Raw genomic sequence first — 24,502 nt, forward strand, 5'->3', positions numbered from 1 at the left:
GAAGGTGCTGATTCTGCCTCTCAGGGAGGTGGTTCGTAATTTGTTCTTACCTGAGAGGAGCGTGAAGTACAGGAGCCAATGTGACACGAGAATACGAACGTAGTGTGAGTGCTCAGCTGTGGACTCGCCACATGCAGCGCCTGAGGATTCGGCTGCTGCCTGTGACCCGGGGGGGGGGGGGGAGACGTGCACAGGACCATCCCAAGGGACACTTGATTTGAACTGGGGCTTGGGGCCCAATGATTAGCCTCGTACATACAAAGTCCTGTGTTCACCTTCAGCACTGAAATAGAAAAAAGTGACTTGTATTTTTTCCAATCTTTTTATTAGCAAGAGAATGGAGATCTGCTGGAAAACAAGCATGGTGAATTCTGGTTAGAATTCAATAGTGGATCGTTGTTTTCTGTGACCAAGTATGAAGGCTTTGATGACAAGCACTTCGTGTGCCTTCACTCTAGCAGTTTCAGTCTGTACCACAAAGGTAGGACAGATGTGCATTTTGTTCTTGTCTAGTTGAACATGTTTACATTTGATAACAGAGAAATTTGTTAAGAATAGAACATTGATATTAGAGATTATTTTATGTGAGAGTTCTGATTTTATTGTTAAAATCATACTTCAAATTTGAAGTTATTTGTTTTGAGACAGCATGGCCGCAAACTTGGAAACCTCTTGCCTTAGCTCCTAATGTTGGCATTACAAATGTGCACTACCATGCCAGCTTTTGGCAATAGCTTTATTCAAATGAAGTCCACATTCTGTACAGTTCCCACGTTGCATTGCACATTTCAGTGGTTTTTAGGATTTCACAGAGTTGTGCAGCCTGTGTCAGAGTAAACGCTTAGACATCTTCATCACCCCAGGAGTCTGCACCCTTCAGTTATTGCCTTGCACTCCTTCCCCCATGGCCTTAAGCAGCCATCTCTCCAGTTTCTGGCTGTGTGGAAATTTCCTGTGCATGGAATTATGTAGAATGTAGCCATTTTCATCTGATTGAAATACCTAAATTTGTGTTCAGAATTAGATCCCTTCCCAGATGTCTGGTTAGATATATGTGACTATTTCAGTATCTAAACTAATAATGTATTGAATCTTTCTGGTTCTAAGCATTTGATAAAGGATCTCAGCCTGTACATAAAGTTTTGCTTTGAGTAGCAGAAGCCAAAACAGGTGCAGAATGATTTTCAGTAATCATTTTTTACCTCATTGTGGATCTAGGCATAGTAGACGGAGCGATTATTCCTGCAGAAGCCCGATTGCCCTGTTCAAGCCGCCCACATTGGCTGGAGCCTACCATTTACTCTTCCCAAGAAGAGGGCCTCGGAAGAGCTGCCTCAGACGGGGCTGGAGGAGACAACCTGGAGATGCTGTCGGTGGCCGTGAAGATATTGTCCGATAAGTCAGAGTCCAACACAAAGGTTTATGTCTTATTCTTGTAATTACTCCTATCAGTTTGATTGCTGCCTAAGAATGATTACACAAAAGGTACCACATTGGGCTGGAGAGATGGCTTAGTGGTTAAGCGCTTGCCTGTGAAGCGTAAGGACCCTGGTTCGAGGCTCGGTTCCCCAGGTCCCACGTTAGCCAGATGCACAAGGGGGCGCATGCGTCTGGAGTTCGTTTGCAGAGGCTGGAAGCCCTGGTGTGCCCATTCTCTCTCTCTATCTGTCTTTCTCTCTGTGTCTGTCGCTCTCAAATAAACAAATTAAAAATTTAAAAAAAAAAAAAAGGTACCACATTGGTTTTCTGGGATTCTGTAGGTGATAAAACGAATTCTTTGTTACTGTGCTGTGTAGGAATTTCTCATTGCTGTGGGACTCAGAGGAGCCACTCTGCAGCACAGAATGCTTCCTGCGGGGCTCAGCTGGCATGAGCAGGTAAATGCTGTTGTGGGTGTCAATTTTATGGATTTATTATTTGGTTTCTGAAGATCGAGTCTCATGTAGCCCAGGTTGGCCTTGAACATACTCTGTATGGGAGCATGACCTTGATCCTCCTGCCTCTACCTCCCAAGCATTGGGATTGCAAGCATGTGCCACCAGCCTGGCTTAGAATGCGTTCTGGAATTAATATTGACATTGTGCTCTGATCAAAGTTTGTATGTCACAAGTGTTCAGCTCAGTGTCTTGTGATAGAGCAAACACTGTGGGTGACCATGCTTGGGCTAGGGTTAAATCATAGAGCATTATCATCATGCTCAGAAATGATTGACTTCTCCCTAAAGTGTAGTCCTTAAAAATTATTAATGACACAGTTATCTTTTATGCCATTAAAGAAAAGAAGGGACTTGCCCCCAACTCTGTGCAGTGCCTGGCTTACAGGGGTGGTGAGTAGTGTCTAGAACGCTTTGTAACCAGATGCGTTAAGGGCTCGGACTTCCCTTGTTATTCCCTAGGCAGTGACATAATTTTGTTTCAAAGCAGTTTATCAGGATTTCTGTAATTAATTTCCAGTTGAGTCATCATTACAGTAAGAGGGTTTAAAATGTGTTTTTATTTTTTCTTGCTTTTTGTTGTGTTAGGGATCAAGCCCAACACCTTACATGTTAGGTACTCCACTACTGAGTTCTAGGCCCAGCCCCATCAAAGTAGTTTTTAAGAAATTTCTTTTCATGTTTGTGTGTCTGTGTGTGTATGAGCACATGTGTGTATGGGCACACACATCCATGATGCTCACGTGGAGGCTGCACACCTGTTAGTCCTCTCCTTTTTCAAATAGGGTCTTTCTTGGTTTTGCCACTAGAAGGCTTGTAAGCAAGCACCTTTATCTGCTGAGCCACCTCCTGTCCCTCATCCAAATGGTCTTTAAAGAGAGTTTCTACGGTCATATCAAATTGGAATTTTTGTGTGTGTGAACAAGATGGAACTTTTGATTAAGAAGCTAACTAACTTTGAGCAAGAATTTTTTTTTAAATAAAAACCAAAAGTTACTATACCATTGCTTCTTTGCTGTGCTGACAAAACAAAGACCTGAATGTTTCAAAATACTGTTCTTATAAAAGCATTTTAGGAACCATGACAATTTTCAAATGTCTGTAGGAGTACTTGCTTATTTTACTTTTCAAATGAATTCCTTCAAATTGGTGATTTACTTTTTCCTCTTGAGCTTTGTGAAGTCCAATTAAATGGTTGCCTTTTCTGTCAAAACTAAGCGCATAATGGCAAAACCATTTTTTCTTCTAAATCAGAGCATTTTGTGTTTTTATGATCATAGATTTTATGCTTCTTGAATATTGCTGATGAGCCTGTGTTGGGGTATAATCCTCCAGCTTCATTTACAACTTTTCACGTTCACCTGTGGAGCTGTGCGCTTGATTACAGGTAGGTCCAAGACAAATAAAGTCTTAAAACATGTGCCGCATTTTGAAGAGTACAGTCTGTCAGGAAGGCTGCACACCTGTCACCCATCACTCAGCAGCAGAGGCAGGGGGATTGCAAGTTGGAGGTTAATCTGGAGTCCACAGGCAGTCCCTGTTGGAAACAAAACAAAGCAAACGCTCCCCAGTATACACAGGGTTCAAAATGGCTTCTGAAAGAGAATTTCTGTCGTGGCATTACACTCATAGTCGGTTGCCTCCTATTCTTGTCAAGGCCCCTCTACCTGCCCGTCCGGTCTCTTCTGACTGTGGAGACGTTCAGCATCTCCAGCAGTGCTGCGCTGGATAAGTCCTCGTCTACTCTCAGGTACTGCGCAGCTTCCTTGAATGCCGTGCTGGCTGATGTCCACCTCCTCATCTTCCCAGCCTTCATCTGAGGCTGAAGTCAGCACTGTCCACGTGACTCCAAGCCATGTCCCAGCTGTCTTTCATTGTATTTCATCATTAGGGAAGAAGTTATTCTTTGATAGTCTCAATTTGCTTTTTAGGGCCTATAATAAATTTCCCAATACATGATACATTTGATCTTTGTAACATTTATTTAGATTTGAGCATCTAGTTTTTTTTTAATTTTTATTTATTTATTTGAGAGCGACAGACACAGAGAGAAAGACAGATAGAGGGAGAGAGAGAGAATGGGCACGCCAGGGCTTCCAGCCTCTGCAAATGAACTCCAGACGCGTGCACCCACTTGTGCATCTGGCTAACGTGGGACCTGGGGAACTGAGCCTCGAACCAGGGTCCTTAGGCTTCACAGGCAAGCGCTTAACCTCTAAGCCATCTCTCCAGCCCATAGCATCTAGTTTTTAAAACAATGCCCAAAACTTTGAAGAAATGATTGATTTTATTTTCTGGGTGCATGTGTGGAGTCCGTGTGGTGTTGTGTGCAGGTGTCCATGCTCCATGCTCTGCATGAGGAAAACATCATGTATTCTTCTGTTACCACCTTTCTGTGTCTCTCCCCTCTGCCTGGAGCTGCCCTTGGTCAGCAAGCCCCAGCGATTTCCCCTCCTGCAAGCTGTTCTAACCAATTGCTGAGCTAACTCCCTAGCCCACAAATGATTAATTCTTTTACAATTAAAGCCCAGAATTTCTCACTGTCATCAACCCTGTGATAATAGTATATGTTCAAAACTTAGTTTTCTAGATATTGGGTCTTATCTTTTTTCCCTCAGAATAATCATGGATGAGGCTGCTTTACACCTGTCTGACAAATGTAATACTGTCAATATAAATTTGAGTAGAGGTAAGTTTAAAAAAAAAAAACAACTTTGGAATAGATCAATGATAGTGTTTTTTTTTCCATGTGTGTGAATATTTTAACTCAGTTTCCTTCTGAAGAAATGCTAACAAACCAGCAGCTTTGTTAGAGACCTTCAAACATTTAAAAACCTATGGTGATCATGTAGGATAGTCAGAAGTTTTCATTTGGGAGCTGGGCATGGTGGCACACACCTTTAATTCGGGCACTTGGGAGGCAGAGGTAGGAGGATTGCTGTAAGTTCAAGGCCAGACTGGAACTACAGAGCGAGTTCCAGGTCAGCCTGAGCTAGAGTGAAACCCTACCTCGAAAACAAACACACAGAGTTTCAGTGGCTTTCTAGCTGCGGTAACAGTGTTCCTGTAGCGCTAGCTGTGTGCGTCAGTGCGTGTTCTCTGAGAAAGTGACGGATGAGCCCACGTTGTGTCACACCAGAAGTCCTACTACAAACTGTAAACACATGGTAGTTTTGTTAGGTGTTGGTAGGATAAACATTTTTGAAAGCTGTACTCAAATATTTTATTTCTAATTTTTAGATTATGTCCGTGTGGTGGACATGGGGCTTTTAGAGCTAACCATCACTGCAGTGCGGTCCAGTTCTGACGGGGAGCTGGTGAGTGATCCCAGTAGACAGAACATGTTTATCTTAATCCCATATTCAGAAAGAGAAAAACTACAATGTCTTAAGAAGTTATTTTTCCTCTTGCCCAATTTTAGCCAAAAGTAGGCAAGATATTTTAAAACTTAAGATTGAATTGTGAGCCTTTTTCCCTTAACAATGCACATGACCATGTATTTTATTAATGTAAATCTATATGTAAGAAGGAATTTGTTTGTTTTTCAAGGTAGGGTCTCACTCTAGCCCAGGCTGACCTGCAGTTCACTATATAGTTTCAGGGTGGCCTTGAGCCCACTGCCATCATCCTCCTTCTGTCTCCCCAGTGCTGAGACTAAAGGTGTGCACCACCACTCCTGGTGGAATTGTGTCTCTTGTTTCGAAAACATTTCACCCATTTTCCCATGTCCTGGACAGATGGAGCCACACTTTGAGCTGCACTGCTCCAGTGACGTCGTGCATGTCAGGACGTGCTCAGACTCGTGTGCTGCTCTGATGAACCTCATCCAGTACATTGCGAGCTACGGCGACTTCCACGCGCCTCACAAGGCCGAAGTGAAGCCTGGAACCCCTCAGAGAAAGCCAAAGGTACATGGCAGGTCGTCCCCGCCCTGCCCCGCCCCGCCCCGCCCTGTGCTGGACAGCAGACATCATTGGGGCGTGGTCTGGAGTGGTGGTGCCTGAGCCCTTTGGGAAGTCGTTCTTTCTACTTCATGACAGCCTTTGTTCCTGAATTTCATCCTTCTCAGCTGACTTACTTCCCGCACTTGTATGATTTCCTTGTGTTCTTAGAGAAAAAGATGTATGTAAGCGCCTCCCAAGTGCTGGGATTAAAGGCCACCACACTGGGCTATTTTTATTTATGTAGTAGAGACAAAGAGAGGGGGAGAGAGAGAGTGAAAATGTGCATGACAGGGCCTCTAGCCATCGCAAATGAACTCCAGATGTGTGTGTCACCATGTGCATCTGGCTTACATGGTTCTGGGGAACCAGACCTCCGTCCTTAGGCTTCACAGGCAAGCGCCTTAACCACTAAGCCATCTCTCCAGCCCCGTTGTGCTTTTCATTTGCAGATAGGCACTAGGATAATATGTTTGTACTGAACACGTGGCTGCTGGGCAGAAGAGGAAGAAGAGCCTAGGCTTGTTGATTGCTTTTCATGGAGCATTTTCCAGGCACTCTTCTGCTGTTACCTTAGCCGTACTCCTGTTGCAGCCAGTTCCCGTTGCTGGCAGAAATCACCTGACCAAGAGCAGCTTGTAGGAAAATAAGGATTTATTTTGGCTTACAGGCTCAAGGGGAAGCTCCATGATGGCATGAGCACCTCCTGGCCAACACCAGATGGACAATAACAGGAGAGTGTGCCAAACACTGGCATGGGGAAACTGGCTATAACGTATGCTTGCCCCCAACAATACACCGCCTCCAGGAGGCTTTAATTCCCAAATCTCCATTAGCTGGGAACCTAGCATTCAGAACACCTAAGTTTATGGGGGACACCTGAATCAAACCACAACAACTCCTTTGCAGTGTACTCAGTAAATTTGTCTTTTATACTGTGAAAAACAAGTGTTTTTAACTGTTTTCTTTTTTTCAGTTTTGTTTTTATGAGACATATCTTACAGTGAGGACTAGACTGGCCTCAGGCTGCATTCTGTCCTCTGGAGTAGCTGGGACTACAAGTGCACCCCACTGTACCAGGCTTGGCTGTTCTTAACTGGGCTGTTTGGCTATAGGTAGACCCCAGTGGTCGGCCGTCGTCACGCGGCCCCGTGCTACCTGAAGCTGATCAGCAGATTTTACGGGACCTGATGAGCGATGCCATGGAGGAGGTGGATGCACAGCAGTCCTCGTGTGTGAAGGCCCAGGCCAATGGTACGACCAGGGCCCCGCTCGGAACAGCGAGTCTTACGTTCTTTGTGTTCTCACAAGCTTCATTAACTTATTAAGGAAAAGACATTTGAGTTGTGGTGGGTATTCATCAGCCAATCCGCTTAGGTACTGAAGTCTGGTAGATGAACAGCGCTGTCTGGGAACGGTGAGGCTTTGGAGGCACACAGTCAGCATGCCACAGCGGACACATGTTGAGGACATTATTGCCGCTGCTTCAAAGTGTGTCAAGTGCTATTTTCTCGTTATCTAGGTGTTTTGGATGAAAAATCTCAAATTCAGGAACCATGTTGTTCAGACCTCTTTCTGTTCCCGGATGAGAGTGGGAATGTGTCCCAGGAGCCTGGCCCCTCTTATGATTCATTCACTCACCACTTGATTAGTGATGCCACGGCAGGCGTAACCACTGAGAATGAGGACTTCTGCATTCTTTTTGCACCCAAAGCAGCCATCCAGGTAACAAAGTGGTGCCGTGGTTGAAACGTTACAGTAATGGTGCATGTTCATCAGACCAAGGGTGCCTCTGGAGACAGTTGTGTAGATTGTTGACTCCTGACCGCTCAGCAGTCTTCCCTTTTGTAATTCACTGCTAGCACTGTACACAGTCACTGCACGGAGCTCGGGTGGGAGAGGAGCGCTGTCCACGTGCAGTTTCCTTCTTAGATCAAAGAGGTGTACGTGCTGTGTGTAGAGAAGGGAGAGAAGTTCTACACAGTGGCTAGTGGGAAACTGAAAACTGATGCGCGTGCAGGCTGAGTACTCTTGGCGAATGCACGCACGCACCTACACGCACACTGCCAGCAGCGCCTCCGCGGGCGACTGCAGTGGGTTCTGAGGACGTTCTGATGAAATAAACACCAAACGGGGCCTGGGGAAAGACCTGTCAGCAAAGGGCCTGCTTTGCAAGCGTGAAGACCCGAGTTCACACCCCAGAACCCATGTAAAAATAAGCCAGGTACGGTGGCACACACATGTAATTGCAGTGCTGGGAGGCAGAGACAGGAGGATTACCGGGGCTTACATAAAAGCAAGTAGAGTTTAACTGGTGAGCTCCAGGCTGCTGAGAGACTGTGTTTCAAAGAACATGGAAGTCTCCTGAGGAACCCCCACCAAGAACTCTCCTCTGGATGCCATCAATATGCACACACACACACGAACATACATATTCATGTATTCTTTCACGCGCTTGTGCTTGCACAAACACACACACATAAAATCAGAGCAGTCAAACTCAGGATAAGGCTGTTGTTAGAAACATGACATTTTGATCAGTGTTGAAATTTAAAGTTTTAGTCTGGCATGCAAAATTGACTATAAACTATACCAGCAGTAATACTGCATACACACACACACACACACACACACGTCTGTGCCTTTTTAATCACTGAGCCATCTCTCCAGCTCTACTATGAAAATTACTCATGGGATGATCAGTTCATTTTCTGATCAGTAAAGCAGAGTATCTTACATAATGATTAATGTCAAATGATTACCACAGCTGAGCATGGTGGTGCATGCTTGTAGTTCTAGCAATTGGGAGGCAGAGGCAGGAGAATTGCTGTAAGGTTGAGGTCAGCCTTGGAAAGGAAAGGTAAGGTGAAGGGAAGGAAAGGAATTAAAAAAAAAAACACGAATATAAACTCAGGTGATCTTGCCATGTGAGGCATACCAGCTGTTTCTGATGAGGTGAGAGTAGGTGTTACCTGCTGGCTTATTTCAGGAGAAGGAAGAGGAACCAGTCATAAAAATCATGGTTGATGATGCGATTGTGATAAGAGACAACTATTTTAGTCTGCCTGTGAAGAAGACAGACACAAGCAAAGCCCCGTTGCACTTCCCCGCCCCCGTCGTCCGCTATGTTGTTAAGGAGGTCTCTCTCGTGTGGCATCTGTATGGAGGCAAGGATTTTGGAGCAGCTCCTCCTACTTCTCCAGCTAAAGGTCTCATGTAAGTTAATTTGTATAGAAGCTTGTTTGATAGATGGATATAGTCTCTGATTAGCATCAACACCAGTTTAAATGTCATACTTGAAGTCACCCATGCACCGTTTTTGTGTTTACGAGAATGTCGGCTTACATGACTCTCACTCAGGACTCTCAGGTGTCCTCACCTCATTCCAAAAGGGAGAGAAGTCACGTGACTGACTGGGGCAGCAGAGTGAAGTGTGTGTCAGGAGGCAGAGACACTCCTCACTGAGTGCTTCAGCTAAGCAGATGCAGTGTCTGTGTGTGAGGAGAGAACTAGGCAGAGAGCATAGGTATGACAGGGAGGATCCGCATGGGGGGCTGCATGGTTGTGTCATTTGACACAATAAAGTAACACCTTCTTCTTTCTCACTCTTTTTCCCCAAAGTAAGATCTCACTATAGCCCAGGCTGACCTGGAATTCACTTTTTAGTCTCAGGGTGGCCTTGAGCTCTACCTCTGCTTCCTGAATGCTGGGATTAAAGATGCATGCACCACCACACTTGGCTCTTTCCTGGTTTTTTTGGTTTTAGTTTCTCGAGGTAGGGTTTCACTCTAGTCCAGGCTGACCTGGAATTCACTATGGAGTCTCAGGGTGGCCTTGAACTCATGGTGGCCCTCCTACCTCTGCCTCTGAGTGCTGGGATTAAAGATGTGCCCCCCCCCCGGTCTTATCTGTTTTTAACTGGAATTCCTAGGACTTATGCTATGGAAATAAAGGGTTTCTGAGGTGAAAAGAAAGTTACAGGATTCTCATTTCCAAGTTTGTCCCTGGCATCATAATTAAGTTTTGCTATAGGTCTGAATATTTAGTGAGCAAATTAAATTGGTACTCTGATGGCAATAGTTACATGTTTTCAGTATATTCAAAATATACACAATACACTGGCACCAGCACTGGTGATTGAACCTAAAGTTGTAAGCATGCTAGGCAAACACTATACCACTGAGTTATATCCCCACCCACCCCTCTTTGTACAGCTTTTAAAAAAATTTTATGAGAGAGAGAGAGAAAGAATGAGAATGGGCATGCTAGGGCCTCTAGCCACTGCAAATGAACTCCAGATACATGTGTCATCTTGTGCATCTGGCTTATGTGGGTCTTGAGGAATTGAGCCTGAGTCCTTAGGCTTCACGGGCAAGCACTTAACCACTAAACCATTTCTCCAGTCCTTGTTTAATTTTTGAGACAAGGTTTCAAGTTGCCCAGACTAGTCTTAAACTCACTCTATCTCAGGAAGGCCTTGAACTTGTGACCTTTCAACCCTATCATCCCAAGTAGCTGGGATTACACTTAAACCTGGCAATATAATGTAATTTACTTGATGGAGGCACAATTTATGACACATTCTGGTCATCTGTAATTTATTTATTCATTCGTTTATGTACTTATTTGTATGTGAGTGAGTATATATCTATGTGTGTATGTGCATGCATACACACGGTTTCTCTTGCCACTGCAAATGAATGCTCATCTGGCTTTATGTGGATGCTGGGGAATTGAGCCCAAGCTAGCAAGCTTTGCAAGCCAGCACCTTTAACTGCCGAGCATCTTCCCAGCCCCATGTTTATTCTTCTCACCCTATTTTCTGATGTCATTCATTTAATTTCTTCTAATGTTTATTTTCCATTTTTATTTTTATCCCTCCCTAGTAGGCTACTGCTGCCCAAATTCCCCCTTTTTAGATTGTAATTGTTTCGTTAGCTTACAAAGTAATAGGTTTTCCTGTGGCTTAGTCATAATATCTTTAGCTTTAGTTAACCCTCCCCCATGCCTCTCTCTCCTCCATTTCCCTGACCTCTCAGACTTTCCATCCTGCATACTCTTTTCTTTTTTAAAAAATTTATTTATTTGAGAGAGAAAGAGAATGGGTGCTCCAGGGCCTTTAGCCACTACTAACAAACTCCAGATGCATGCGCCGCCATGTGCATCTGGCTTACATGGGTTCTGGGGAATTGAACCTGAGTCCTTAGGTTTCACAGGCAAGCACCTTAACTGCTAAGCCATTTCTCCAGTCCCTGAATATTCCTTTAATAAAAGGCTTTTCTTTTTTGTATTTCTAGTAGTCCTCATAGTTCACCTTCTCACACGCCCACGAGGCATGGACGTAATACAGCCTATGGGGGGAAAGGAAGGAACCATGACTTTTTAATGGAAATACAGTTAAGCAAGGTAAGGTGTTTGGAAAGGAAAAACCCTGTGTAGTAGCACTGGGGGGAACTTCGGTTATAGCCCCTATGTGTCTTGAAGCCCTACGTCCTTGCTCTTCAGATTGGAGAAGTACAAGCATCTTGCATAAAGTTCTTACCTCGTTTGTTTTTATTTTTATTCTCCCATACCACTCCTGGAGCAGGTTGCTCTCAGATCCCCTGGAGGGCTTATTAAGATACACATCTCTGTTCCCTAGCCCAGGATTTCAGATTCAGTAGGTTTGAGGTAGACGCCAAGAATCTCCCTTACTAGGGACTCTTGGGAGATGCTCAGGTGACTTTTCCAGGCCATCTGGGGAGCCACTGCTCTGGAGTATCTATCTGGAGAAGCCTGTCCTTGAATAGTGCTTGAGGCAGGGTCTTTGTGGATGACTAGAGGCCATAATGACACAATATTGGTGACATCATTTGCATGTCATTAAGTTCTGTCTGCCTGTCTGAAATGAGCTAGTACCGCATTTTAGAGGAGTTACCATAAGAACATTGTGACGACAATTTCCCACATGCAATTGTAGCTTTATGCCCTTTTGGAGCGGGAGCCTGCATCCATCTGCTCACCTTCCTTGCACTTCCCTAGGCGTACTATGTGATAATTTTGTATCTTTTTTTTTTCCCCCGATTTTGCTCTCAAAGTGTAAGGGATTTTTTTTTTTTAACTAAAGTCTACTAAGAAATGCTAGTCATGTTTTACATCTGATCAATAAAAAATATCACTTAGTGACATTACAAGCCGAGGTCACAGAAAGTTCTTTGTGATAGTTTGCATTTTAAAGAGAAAATGTGATTCCAGTGAGCTCTAGGAGTTGTTGTGTGTTCCTTCTTGTTTACTAGGTGAAGTTTCAGCATGAAGTCTACCCCCCATGCAAACCAGAGTGTGATTCCGGTCTCTCGGAACACCCTGTCTCGCGGCAGGTGTTCATTGTCCAGGACCTGGAGATCCGCGACCGGCTGGCTACCTCACAAATGAATAAGTTTCTGTACCTGTATTGCAGCAAAGAAATGCCTCGAAAAGCTCATTCCAACATGGTAAGATTAAAGCATTACATTCTTTTTTGACAGTTCCACTTTTGTTCTTAATAATAAGATTTCTTTCTTGGGGGGTGAGGGGCATTTGAGGTAGAGTCTTACTCTAGCTCAGGCTGACCTGAAATTCACTATGTAGTCTCAGGGTGCCCTCGAACTCACGGTACTCCACCTGTTTCTGCCTCCCTAGTGCTGGGATTAAAGGTGTGTGCCACCCTGCCCAGCTAAGATTTATTTTTGTTCTCAGTTTTTAATGAGAAAAGATATTTATGTTGTTGGGGAAAATGTTTTTGTGTTTCTTACAGTTAACAATTAAAGCATTGCATGTGCGTCCAGAGTCTGGGAGGTCACCTCAGGAATGTTGCTTGAGAGTATCCTTAATGCCACTTCGCCTCAATATTGACCAGGTTTGTAACACAGGCATGATATATATATATATGATTAGAATAAGGGGATTGCCATGCTTATTACTGTTGAAGTTTTGTGAAAGTTACGTAATTGAAGCAGTGGGGCAGATTCATTAGATGTTTGGACTTTGATCTGTGGGTAAGGGAATGCTTGTGATGTTCCCTCTTCCTAGTCATTCCTGCGGGATGCTTAGGACTAAAGCCCTGCTGCTCGCTCTTTCCAGTGGTGGTCGACGTCTTTAGTCATCAGGGACATGCAGATCAAAACTTTGAAGTTCCATCTCACCCTAGCAAGAACAGTACTGTCAAGATAACAAATGACACATACTGGTGAGGTTGTAGGAAGCTGTTGGTGGAAGTGTGACCTGGTGCAGCCACTATGGGAATCAGTGTGGAGGCTTCTCAAAAAGAGGAAAGCAGAATTACTGTGTAACCGAGCTGTACCATTCCTAGACATACACAATCTGCAACACACTCTGTGCCCTGTGACAGAGAGCCATACCTGCACCTCCATGTCACTGCAGCCCTTTTCACAATAGCCAGGAAATGGAATCAGCCTTAGATGTTCATCAGCTGGTGAAACAGCAGTGACAAAGTGGTAAATTTAGGTGAAAGCAGTTCTTTCTTTCTCTCTGTTTTGAGGCAGGGTCTCCTTCTAGCTCAGGCTAATCTCAAACTCATGATCCTCCTACAGCCTCTGAGTGCTGGGATTAAAGGTGAGAGCCATCACACCAGGTTAAAAGTAATTTATTTTCTTTTTTATTTATTTGAGAGAGAGAGAGAGAGAGAGAGAGAGAGAGAGAGAGAGAGAGTGTGTGTGTGTGTGTGTGTGTGAATGGCACACCAGGGCTACCAGCCACTGGCAACAAACTTCAGATGCATGTGTCACCCTGGGCATCTGGCGTACGTGGGTCCTGGGGAATCAAACCTGGGTCCTTTAGTTTTGTAGGCAAGTGCCTTAAATGCTAAGCCAACTTTCCAGCCCTTATTTTCTTTTTTAAAAAATACTTGTTTTCAAGAAGAGAGAAAAGAGAGAGAATGGGCATGCCAGGGCCTCCAGGTGCTGCAAAAGAACTCCAGATACATGTGTCACTTTGTGCATCTGGTCTTACATGGGTCCTGAGGAATTGAACCAGGGTTGTTAGGTTTTACAGGCAAGTGCCTAATCACTGAGCCATCTCTCCAGTCCTAAAAGTAATTCTTTTAATACTATAAATCATCTGTCTTGTGATAGCATTTAAAAAGTAAGCATAAATATTTTATAGTCAAAGTTATCATTTCATAACCAAATTTGAAAATGATTACATTGCAGCATTTTTATACCATACAATATACAGACCGTAAGTGTGTCGTGGGACTTTGTAGATTTCCATGGTTGAGTGCCAGCTGGACTGCAGAACACTTTTCCTACCAGACACGTGCCCTTCGACCTTGTATGGTCAGTCAGTGTACACCTCTTGTCTTTTGTCACCGCAGATTGACATTTCTGTTGTGTTCTGCCTGTGAAGGGAGCCGCCCTGTCTTGTTTACTCTGCAGTGTCTGAGATTCACCTGTGTTGTAGCAAGCCTGCACTCGGCGCATTCCCAGTGCTATGTAGAATGTTACTGTATGCCTGTGCCCCATCTATTCATGGTCTGTATTGATTGTTTCATACTTTGAGTTCTTATAAATGAAGCATCATGAAATTTGGTTAGGTTTTATGAGCATATTTTTCATTTCTTCTGGGTAGCGTGTGTATGTGTATGTGCATGTGCACACAAGTGCTGCTTAGGGTGGTGAACTGTAAGAAGCTTCTAGACTACTGTCCATGGTAACTGTGTCATTGCACACTCCCACCAAGTGTTCTGTGTCCTGCCAAGATGGCTATAGTTTTCCTTGGTGTTCCTGTGGCCTAATGACTAGTGACCTGGAATTCATTATGTAGTCCTAGGCTGGCCTCAGCTCACAGCGATGCTCCTACCTCTGCCTCCCAAGTGCTGGGGTTAAAAGTGTACACTTCCATTCCCAGCATTCCTTTTATTATTAAAGAGCAAGTCAATGTCCAAAATTTTCTTATTTCTTGCAGTATCTAGTGGAGATTAAAGAATAGCATTCTCCATGCTGTTAGATTCCTTAACATGGAGTGCTGGATGTAATATAAATATTGTGCAGTGGTCATGTGTAATACAATATAAAGTGTGTACAGGAATGTGCATGTATGAGATCAACACAGTAGTGAACCACCCATGAAGAACCATCAGGCTCCCAGTTGTCCTCTGTGTGCCGTGCTCCCTGGAGTGCTCTTCTCCCTTGCATCATTTAGACTTGCCATAAGTGCCATTTCAGGTCTTAAAGTCTAGGAAATTGTGAGTCAGACTTAAAAAATATCTTTATTTTACTTATTTATTTGCAAGCGAGGGGGGGGGGGAAATGAGCATGTTATCAGGGCCTTTTGGCACTACAAATAAACTCCAGATGTCTGCTCCACTTTGTGCATCAGGATTTACATAGGCACTGGGGAATTGAACCTGGGCCATCAGGCTTTGCAAGTAAGTGCCTTTAACCTCTGTGCCATCTCTCCCCTTTTTCTGTTTTTGATTTTTCTTTTTTTAACTTTTATTTGAGAGTGACGGGCTGGGGGAGGGAGGGCACATCAGGGTCTCCAGCCACAGCAAACGAACTCCAGATGCATGTGCCACCTTGTGCATCTGGTTTACTTGGGTCCTGGGGAATCGAGCCTCAAACTGGGGTCCTTAGGCTTCACAGGCAAGCGCTTAACTGCTAATCCATCTCTCCAGCCCTGTTTTTGATTTTTCAAGGTAGGTTCTCACTCTAGCCCAGGCTGACCTGGAATTCTCTATGTAGACTCAGGGTGGCCAATTCCCCCCCCCCCCACACACACACATTTGACCAAAAAGAAAACAAGAGAGAGGGAGCGAGGGAGGGAAGGAGAATGGTGTCAGACATTTTTGATGTGGCAGCCATATTGTGACCCTGGAACTCAGCTTCACCTTCTGTTTTGGTACAGTGTTAATGTTTGCTAATGTTGGGCTCTGAGGAAGGCAGGAGTAGGAAAGGACAGGCTTGGGCACTTGCTTCTGTGCTTTCATCCTGTATTGCCAGCTTGAGTGAGCAAAGGGGAGCTGCCAGTGAGGGCAGCTGTCAGTGCGGTTTCCACAGACAGGGTTTTTGTTTATAATGACATGTCAGAGGTGACTATACTACTCTTGCTAAGTAACCCTAGCTGGCCTGTCACTTGCCATGCAGCCCAGGCTGTTCTTAAACCATTAGCAGTCCTCCTGCCTCAGCCTCGAGTGGCAGGATTACAGACATGAGCCACCACACCTGGCTTTAAATATCATGTCCAGTGAAGGAGATGTGTTGAGGCAATGTCACAGTGGTAAAAGCAAAACTTAAGTCACTGGGCACTTTGTGGCACATAGTAAGTATCTGGTATAAACTGGCTAGTGGTCATTCGTAGGGTGTCAGCATCATCAGTTCAGGAGAACTCATGCCAAGGAGGATTGAGAATGTTCTAGTTGCAAGAAGACTAACATTTAGACAATATTTTTACATTCTGTTTACTTTAGACATTATTCCTACTGTGTCTTTAATTTTTCTATAGAGTTGTGAAAACTAGTGGGGAGGTGTGTAGGTGTGTGTGTGGGCAGGGGGAATGAGTAGGATTAATGCCTAATAGGGAGTAAGTGCTTAATAACTTACACTTGTACAGTAGTGAGTGCTGTGGGGAATGTGACACTTTCCTTCGTAGTCTTAGAAATAGATGTCCTCCTTCCTTTTTTGTCATACTGGCATCTCTCCATTCTAGGATGCCTTGTTCTTCCTCAAGGATTTCTTCACAAGTCTTTCTACAGAAGTGGAGGTTCTCCTGACTCCAGATCCAGAAGGTATTTAACATGCTCCACCGGAAGTCCGGTAGTTAGTGCAGATGCCCTGTGCCTAGGATGGGTTGCTTCCTGAGAGTGCCATCACGAGGGACCATGAATTTGAGCCGTGTACCCTACTGAGCACCAGGCCTCAGCAGCGCCTGCACTGTGTGGCATTTGCTTCCTCCTCTCAGGAGTGGGGCTCATGGAGCTGCAGCTGGCTGAGGCCTCCCAGCATCACAAGAGTATGGCTCCACATAGTGCTAGCTTGGGAAATGTTCAAAATTCACATTCAAAGTATGGTTTCTACTGAGTGAATGTATTTATTTCATTCCATAGTGAGGTTGAAATTTTTATTTTAAAAAATATTTTTGTTAGCCAGGCGTGATGGCGCATGCCTTTAATCCCAGCACTTGGGAGGCAGAGGTAGGAGGATCACCGTGAGTTCAAGGCCACTCTGAGCCTCCATAGTGAATTCCAGGTCAGCCAGGGCCAGAGTGAGACCCTACCTTGAAACCCCCCAAAATAATTAATTAAAAAAATTTTGTTTAGGCCAGGCATGGTGGTGCATGCCTTTAATCCTAGCATTTGGGAGGTGGAGATGAGAGGATTGCCAAGAGTTCAAGGCCACCTTAAGACTAAAGAGTGAATTCCAGCTCAGCCTGGGCTAGAGTGAGACTCTACTTTGAAAAAAAAAAATTGTTTGTTTGAGAGAAAGAAAGATTATATGTGCACCAGGGCCTCTTGTTGCTGCACGTGGACTTCAGATGCATGTGCCACTTTGGCATCTGGCTGTATGAGGGTACTGGGAAATGAACTCTGGAACAGCAGGCTTTGCTAGCAAGTGCTCTTAACCACTGAGCTATCTCCTCTGTCTGTTTTAATTTTTTTTTTTTTTTTTTTGAGGTAGGGTCTCGCTCTAGCCCAGGCTGACCTTGAATCCACTAGGTGTGTGTTGCATTATTTTTATCAACACAGATGTAATTTATGTAAAAGTAATAATTTAGAAGGTAGAAGCAAATTTTCTGTGTGACAGAATTATATTTATTCAATGAAATGTACCCAAACCAGTTAAGTCTAGATTGATACAAACGGTTGCTCTAAGGAAGCATAGCTAACTTTTGAAATGTGCACATTACATTTTCAGTGAAAAAGTCTCCTGGAGCTGATGTCACCTGCAGTTTGCCAAGGCATTTGAGTACCTCAAAGGAGCCAAATCTAGTGGTTTCTTTCCCTGGGCCAAAACAAAATTCCCTCAATGATCGTGCCAATTCAGTGGAGGAGGCTAATGGAGTGGCCGAACAGGACTTCTCAGCCGAGGAAGCGCCATTAACTGACCAGCCTGTGTTTTTTAGGTAGATCCATTCACTTTGATAACAAGCAAAGTTCTTTTGGCGTTTTAAAAAAGTTTTTGTTAGGTTTATTTGGGGGAGAGGGGGGAAAAGTATGGGTGCTCTAGGATCTCTTGCCACTGCAAACTCCAGACATGTGCACCACTTTGTGCTTCTGGTCTTAAGTGGGTCCTAGAGGATTGACTCCAGGTTGGCAGGCGTTGTAAGCAGCACCTTTAACCTCTCAGCCATCCTCTCAGCCCCGTTCGGGAGTTTGAAGGTGGCTCTGCAGTATGTAAGTGCACTGGCGGTCGTGATGGGACATAGCTGTATCATGAGGAGATACCAGGTTGTTGCACTGCTTATAAGCTGGTGTTATTTATATACATGTGGTGTACACTTAATTTGCACCCTTACTTACACATGCCCTGGTAAAGACTCATCTCTGGATTGAATTTGGAGAAGTTCTTGTTTCTTCCTGACTTCTCTGTCCCTCCTTTCAGTGTGGCATGTTGTATGTCCCAAATATGACTACGCTTTTGCCTATCTGTCCTCGACTTTGGCATTACCATCTTTTTGCTTCCACCTAATTTTTCTCTCTGCCCTTCCCCATCCTTATTGGGTCTCTCCCTACCTATCTCCCTGGGATGCTCGACTCCCTGCCCTGCGGCTGCCACCACCTGCTGTAGTAACGATGGGCTGCCCACTCTGCTTGCCCTACTCCAAAATCTGGCCTTCCCTGCCCGAGCTGTGCGTTCTTCCTGTACTCTTCCCTGACCCTTGTTGGTCGGGATAGAGCCTTGTCATCACTAGAAAAGGAATGGATGAAGAGCAAGGCCTTCCCTGGAGTTCTGCATTTCCCCCCTGTTAATAGGGGGGGAACTAACAACTTAGAAGGTGGAAGCAAATTTTCTCAGGGTGGCCTTGAACTCTGCCCCCCAGAGTCTGTCTTTTCCCTTGTAGGTTGTGAGGTTAGGCCTTAGCTCTGCCGCATGTAGGCTGTGTTTGGAAGTGCTGTCGTGCGTGTGAAATCTTCTGTGTGGCAATGGCAGTGATATAAGAGCTGCAGATGAGAAGTGGAAAGGTCACAGGATAGACGTGTCCGGCGGTTCTAGATGACTTCAGCCCAGGTTTTGTAGACATGGGCCTACAGCAGAGGAAATTGATACTTTCTTTCTCCTTTGGAGACTAGGACTTGATAAGCTGCTGGGGTAGACTCAAGTTTGTCATGCTCCCTCCTCAGTCTTCTAGGTAGGGAGATTACAGACACATGCCTTTCATTACACCCGGCTTGACACTTTCTTTTTTTTAACTTAACTAAGATTGACTTGTATAGTTTATTTGCTTAGGTAAATGCTTATTTTTTTGTTAAGTTTTTTTAATATAATGTAAAAATTTGATATAATATAAAAATTGGGCTGAGGAGGTGGTTCAGTAGTTAAGGTGCTTGGTGGAAAGGCTGCAGATACAGGTTCGATTCCCTCCATAAAGTCAGAAGTACAAAGTGTTGTGTGCATCTGGAGCTGATTTGCAGCATCAAGAGGCCCTGGTGTGTCCATTCTCATACTTGCTCTGTCTCTCTCTCAAATAAGTAAATATTGAAAATAGCTTGTAGATTTTATGTCTATTCTCCCAGAAGGTCAAGAATCCTCAGGTGGTAATCAGTGGTATAGTCTGAATACCTCACATAGCAGGGAGGAAGCCAGTGCGCAGAGGTGAACGGCCTTGCTGAGCGCCGCGCAGCCGTGGCTGGCAGGGCAGCAGTCCACTCTCCCAGTCAGTGTCCCCCGGCCAGTGCTCTTCCAGAGGTGTCGTCGTCGTCTCCCTCCTCTAGACGTTCATGCGGGGAGGGCACTCAGGTATTCTGGGGTTTGTTCTAGGCACTGTGAAGAAGGTCCTTTCAATTGAAAGTATAAGTAATGAAAATAAATGGTTTCTGCTGCTATGTGCCATGGGGAAGAATGGGAAAGCAAGAGGGACTGTTGTGGCTTTCATGGCCCAAAAACCTAGTTGGAGATGTGTACTCAGGGTGGGGGGTGCCCTGAGATCCCAGGTTTCTTGTACAGATTGATGTAAATATAGCATGTCCATCCCAGGGGAGATTGAGTTTTTCTGAGATGGCTTGGCATGCGAGACCACTAACATTTATCAAGTCTGTGGGGAAAATGTGTTTCAGATCCTACTGCTGAGTTCAGAGCTTTTAAAATCTACTCATTTTGTTAACTCTGTGTCTTTGCTGGGTCATTTTAATTTCAATCCCCAAGTTAATATATTGACATCTTACTTACAAGTACTAATTTCAAACCAAAATTTGCCAATGTAGGTAGCATGTTTACAGTGAGGAGGACACTGAGCTTGCCCACCCTGCCCTCCCTAATAAAGCTGAGGCTCGTGCCTTGGTACCCTGTCTCTGCTCTTCTCTCTTCCCTTTCTCAGGGTGGTTATATGGACTGGCTTAATGTGAAGGTTATTTTTCTTAGTTTGTTCTCTTTTTGAATTGACAATATCTATGGAAATATTTTTTCTGAGAATAAACATTTAATAAACCAAAAAATGTTTTGTGAGAATATTTAAATGTAACAGATATAATTGATCAGCCATTTGCTTTCGGTTATCTTACTTCAGGAGAATATAGATGTAAAATACATTTTTAAAAATTAAAAATTTTTTTTATTAACAACTTCCATGATTATAAAAAATAACTCATGGTGATACCCTCCCTCTCCCCACTTACCTCTTTGAAACTCCATTCTCCATCATACCTCCTCCTCATCTCAATCAGTCTCTCTTTTACTTTTGATGTCTTGATCTTTTCCTCCTCTTAATGATGGTCTTATGAAGGTAGTATCAGGCACTGTGAGGCCATGGATATCCAGGCCATTTTGTGTCTGGAGGGAGCATGTTGTATGGACTCCTGCCCTTCCTTTGGCTCTTAAATTCTTTCCGCCACCTCTTCCGCATTAGACCCTGAGCCTTGGAAGATGTGGTAGAGATATATTGCAGTACTGAACACTGCGGTCATTTCTTTCCATCACCATGATACCTTCTGAGTCATCCCAAGGTCACTGCCATCTGAAAAGAGAAGATTCTCAACCAAAAGTGAGAGTAGCATTAATATAAGGGTATGAACATTAACAGAAGTGCTTATTGGGCAGTTTGATAAGCATAGTATATACATTTGGCCAGACAACAGCAGATGTTACACCCCTAGGGCTCATGACTACCCCTGTTTTAAGTTTTCAGTATCAGGGATGTATTCACTTCCCACGGAGCGGGCCTCCAGTCCAATTAGGGGGCAGTTGATTTTCCCCATAACAGACATGCCACTATTGCACCTGTTGGTTCATTTGGCCTGGCTGGCCAATTATAAGGCTTGCAGTGTCCACTGTTGGGTATCTTTACTGGTGATTTCTCTTTCTCCCATTGAACTGCATGCAGAATGGCTTCTTCCAGCTTTCTGTCAGCTGGTCTACATGGAGGAAGTTATCAGCTCCGTTCCAGCGAGATTTCTCAGTGGCTTTGTGGCCCAAGTATATGGAGTCTTCAGCAATAGGGTCTTACCATCTATTCCTGGTGGGAAACCAAGGGCCTCAGCAATGGTCTATAATGTTTTGGGGGCATCAGGGATCTCCCTGGCCAAAACTCACTGGAAGATATCCCATCCCTGGCATTGAAAATTTTCTAGCACCAATCTATGACTCCTGAGTGTTCCATTGCCTAAAAAAGTAGGATTTCATATGTTTTATTTATATCCTCTTAGATTTTGATTAGCTGTCCCTCCACCTTTCCTTTACCCAATCTCTTCCCCAGACCTCATTTGGGGCCTTTTCACCCCCATTAATCTATTCTTTTACACACATATATACAATACCATCCTATGACTTTTTTTTTTTACTTAGACCATAAAGTAGTCACATGATTTATGTTGTAGTTTTGTTTTTATTCTCCAATTTAACAAATGTACATATCTAATTTCAGTTATTAGCAGTTTTTGAATATAAATAACTGCCTTTTTTTTAATCTCCAGAGAATTCCGATTCACGTCAGAAGTTCCTATTCGACTTGATTATCATGGCAAACATGTGTCAATGGATCAGGTTTGGAAATTTGCTCAGATATACTCTACAAAACCTTCTCTCTGTGTTCCGATGGCCTCATCTTTCACACTGGGCTCTGTCCTGTCATCATTTATTTATGAGTGCATGTTAGGCATGAAGTCACCACTTTTACATTAATACCAAGAGTACTGTTTGGTACATATGGAGCACTACCTGATATATTGGGTTGTCCATACTACAAAATGTATTTTCCTGTAAATAGTTCAAGTACATGTCTTCATTAATGAACATTGCTTTGATTTTCCCATACAGCAACTGTGTTTTGCACTGATTCTCTCCTTAGTTTATAGAGTAACCTGCTATTTTTCATTTTAAAGGGTACATTAGCTGGGATTTTGATTGGACTGGCCCAGCTAAACTGCTCGGAGCTGAAGCTGAAGAGGCTCTTCTATCGGCATGGGTGAGTAAGTGACGTGTGTGAGGCTTTAAGCTGAATTAGTAGCGCTGCTTTATGAAGCAGAAGTGGAGTCTTAGTGAGCAGGCACGCCATACTAGTGTTGTCTGCAGAGAGCTCACTTGTAGAGGACCACTACTGGCTGGCTTATTCTGAGGGAACAGAAGTAGTTGGGTAAAGTGGTATTTCTTAAAAGTATCTGTGGTTTAGGATACTTAAATTTTTTAAAAGTTTTTATTTTTTTGAGAGAATCAGAGAAAAATAGAGAGAGAGGGAGAGGGGCACAGACAGAGAATGGACACACTAGGTCCTCCAGCCACTGCAAATGAACTTCAGATGCATGTTCCACCTTGTACATCTGGCTTACATGGGTCCTGGGGAATCAAACCTGTGTCCTTTGGCTTTGCGGGCAAGCGCCTTAACTGCTAAGTCATCCCTCCAGCCCTAAGATACTTTAAATAATTTGCTGAAGTTGAAAATTAGCTCATTGAGTGAAAAGACTGGAAGTTCCCACAGTTTGGTTGTGAGTTGTTGGGTCAGACCCAGGCCCGAGCCTGAGGTGCCTGGGAAGGAGTGGTGGCGCAGCGTGCTTCGCATGCTCCTAAGCTCTGCAGATGCCAGCATGCAGCTGACCCCGTCTGTGTGGCTGGCAGTGTCTCTAATAAGAGGAATTTAGACAGAGTTAAGAGGCTGCTTTGTTTGTATTTCTTGGTGATTTAAAAAATGTTCAGCTGTTACTGAGGCATCTGTAGTATTTTGCACTTAATTTGTTTAAAGTGACAAAGTCCTGCTCTAAGTGTAAAGCCTCATGTCTTTATACTAATAGTCATTTACTCTAGTTTGCTAGGTGTTGACAAATTGTTCTCATATGCCATTACCGAATGGCTCAATGACATTAAGAAGAACCAGCTGCCAGGAATCCTGGGAGGTGTTGGGCCTATGCATTCACTGGTGCAATTAGGTGGGTTTTCTTTCTTTCTTTTTCTCTCTCTCTCTCTTTCTTCTTTCTTTCTTTCTTTCTTTCTTTCTTTCTTTCTTTTTCTCTCTCTCTTTCTTCTTTCTTTCTTTCTTTCTTTCTTTCTTTTTTTCTTTCTTTCTTTCTTTCTTTCTCTTTCTTGGGGTTACATATGTCCCCAAGAGTCCATGTGAAGAACACTTTTCTGGAAACCCCACATTTGTACTAATACACATTCAACTTTGCTCCTAGTTTCAGGGTAAAAATCCCCACTCAGGGTTAGGATGCCTGCTGACCTCTGTGTGTTGACTCTTCTAGCTCAAGGCTTGAAGGACTTGGTTTGGCTCCCAATAGAGCAGTACCGAAAGGACGGCCGTATCGTCAGAGGGTTCCAGAGAGGTGCTGCCTCCTTCGGTACCTCAACTGCAATGGCTGCCTTGGAACTCACAAGCAGAATGGTGCAGACCATCCAGGTGCCTCCCCTGCTGCGCACGCCGTCTGGACTAATCAGAGCCTCTGTGAACGACTGGGCTGTTTTTTTTGTTGTTGTTGTTTGTTTTTAATTTTTTTGTTTATTTTTACTTATTTATTTGAGAGCAGCAGACACAGAGAAAGGCAGAGAGAGAGAATGGGCGCACCAGGGCCTCCAGCCATTACAAACGAACTCCAGATGCATGTGCCCCCTTGTGCATCTGGCTAACGTGGGCCCTGGGGAATCGAGCGTTGAACCAGGATACTTAGGCTTCACAGGCAAGCGCTTAACCGCTAAACCATCTCTCCAGCCAACTGGACTGTTTTTTAAAGAAATATTTTTATTTATTTATTTGAGAGAGAGAGAATGAGTATGCCAGGGTCTCCTGCCACTGCTAACAAACTCCAGAGGCATGTGCCACTTTGTGCACCTGGCTTTATGTGGGTACTGGGGAATTGAACTTTTGCTGGAAGGCTTTACAAGCAAGCACCTTTAACTACTGAGCCATCTCCCCTGCCCTTGGCTATTATTGATTTTTCCTGGGTCATATTTTAAAATAATACCATATAATCTTGTTGTGTAGTCCTTGAACATTTGATCCTCCTGAGTGCTGGATC

The 24,502-nt window shown here is 44.1% G+C and overlaps 1 protein-coding gene across 3 annotated transcripts in view; it reads left to right on the forward strand.

Annotated features, from left to right (window-relative positions):
- The window catches only part of Atg2b (autophagy related 2B), a 79,869-nt gene that overhangs the window by 49,746 nt on the left and 5,621 nt on the right, over window positions 1-24,502 (forward strand). For 2 of the 3 annotated variants that reach the window (XM_045153858.1, XM_045153859.1), the window contains 20 exons: window positions 331-481; window positions 1,219-1,418; window positions 1,797-1,877; window positions 3,214-3,320; window positions 3,591-3,683; window positions 4,552-4,622; window positions 5,174-5,250; window positions 5,671-5,841; window positions 6,990-7,128; window positions 7,397-7,599; window positions 8,864-9,090; window positions 11,172-11,280; window positions 12,150-12,344; window positions 12,647-12,748; window positions 16,558-16,636; window positions 17,763-17,970; window positions 21,974-22,043; window positions 22,382-22,464; window positions 23,298-23,419; window positions 23,732-23,886. In XM_045153858.1, coding sequence (XP_045009793.1) covers window positions 331-481; window positions 1,219-1,418; window positions 1,797-1,877; window positions 3,214-3,320; window positions 3,591-3,683; window positions 4,552-4,622; window positions 5,174-5,250; window positions 5,671-5,841; window positions 6,990-7,128; window positions 7,397-7,599; window positions 8,864-9,090; window positions 11,172-11,280; window positions 12,150-12,344; window positions 12,647-12,748; window positions 16,558-16,636; window positions 17,763-17,970; window positions 21,974-22,043; window positions 22,382-22,464; window positions 23,298-23,419; window positions 23,732-23,886 — 2,643 coding nt within the window. Of the gene's footprint in view, window positions 1-330; window positions 482-1,218; window positions 1,419-1,796; window positions 1,878-3,213; window positions 3,321-3,590; window positions 3,684-4,551; window positions 4,623-5,173; window positions 5,251-5,670; window positions 5,842-6,989; window positions 7,129-7,396; window positions 7,600-8,863; window positions 9,091-11,171; window positions 11,281-12,149; window positions 12,345-12,646; window positions 12,749-16,557; window positions 16,637-17,762; window positions 17,971-21,973; window positions 22,044-22,381; window positions 22,465-23,297; window positions 23,420-23,731; window positions 23,887-24,502 lie in introns of those variants that run through there. The other variant, XR_006638066.1, reaches the window with a different exon arrangement.

This window comes from Jaculus jaculus, chromosome 7 (genome assembly GCF_020740685.1).
Source record: "Jaculus jaculus isolate mJacJac1 chromosome 7, mJacJac1.mat.Y.cur, whole genome shotgun sequence".
NCBI lineage: Eukaryota > Metazoa > Chordata > Mammalia > Rodentia > Dipodidae > Jaculus > Jaculus jaculus.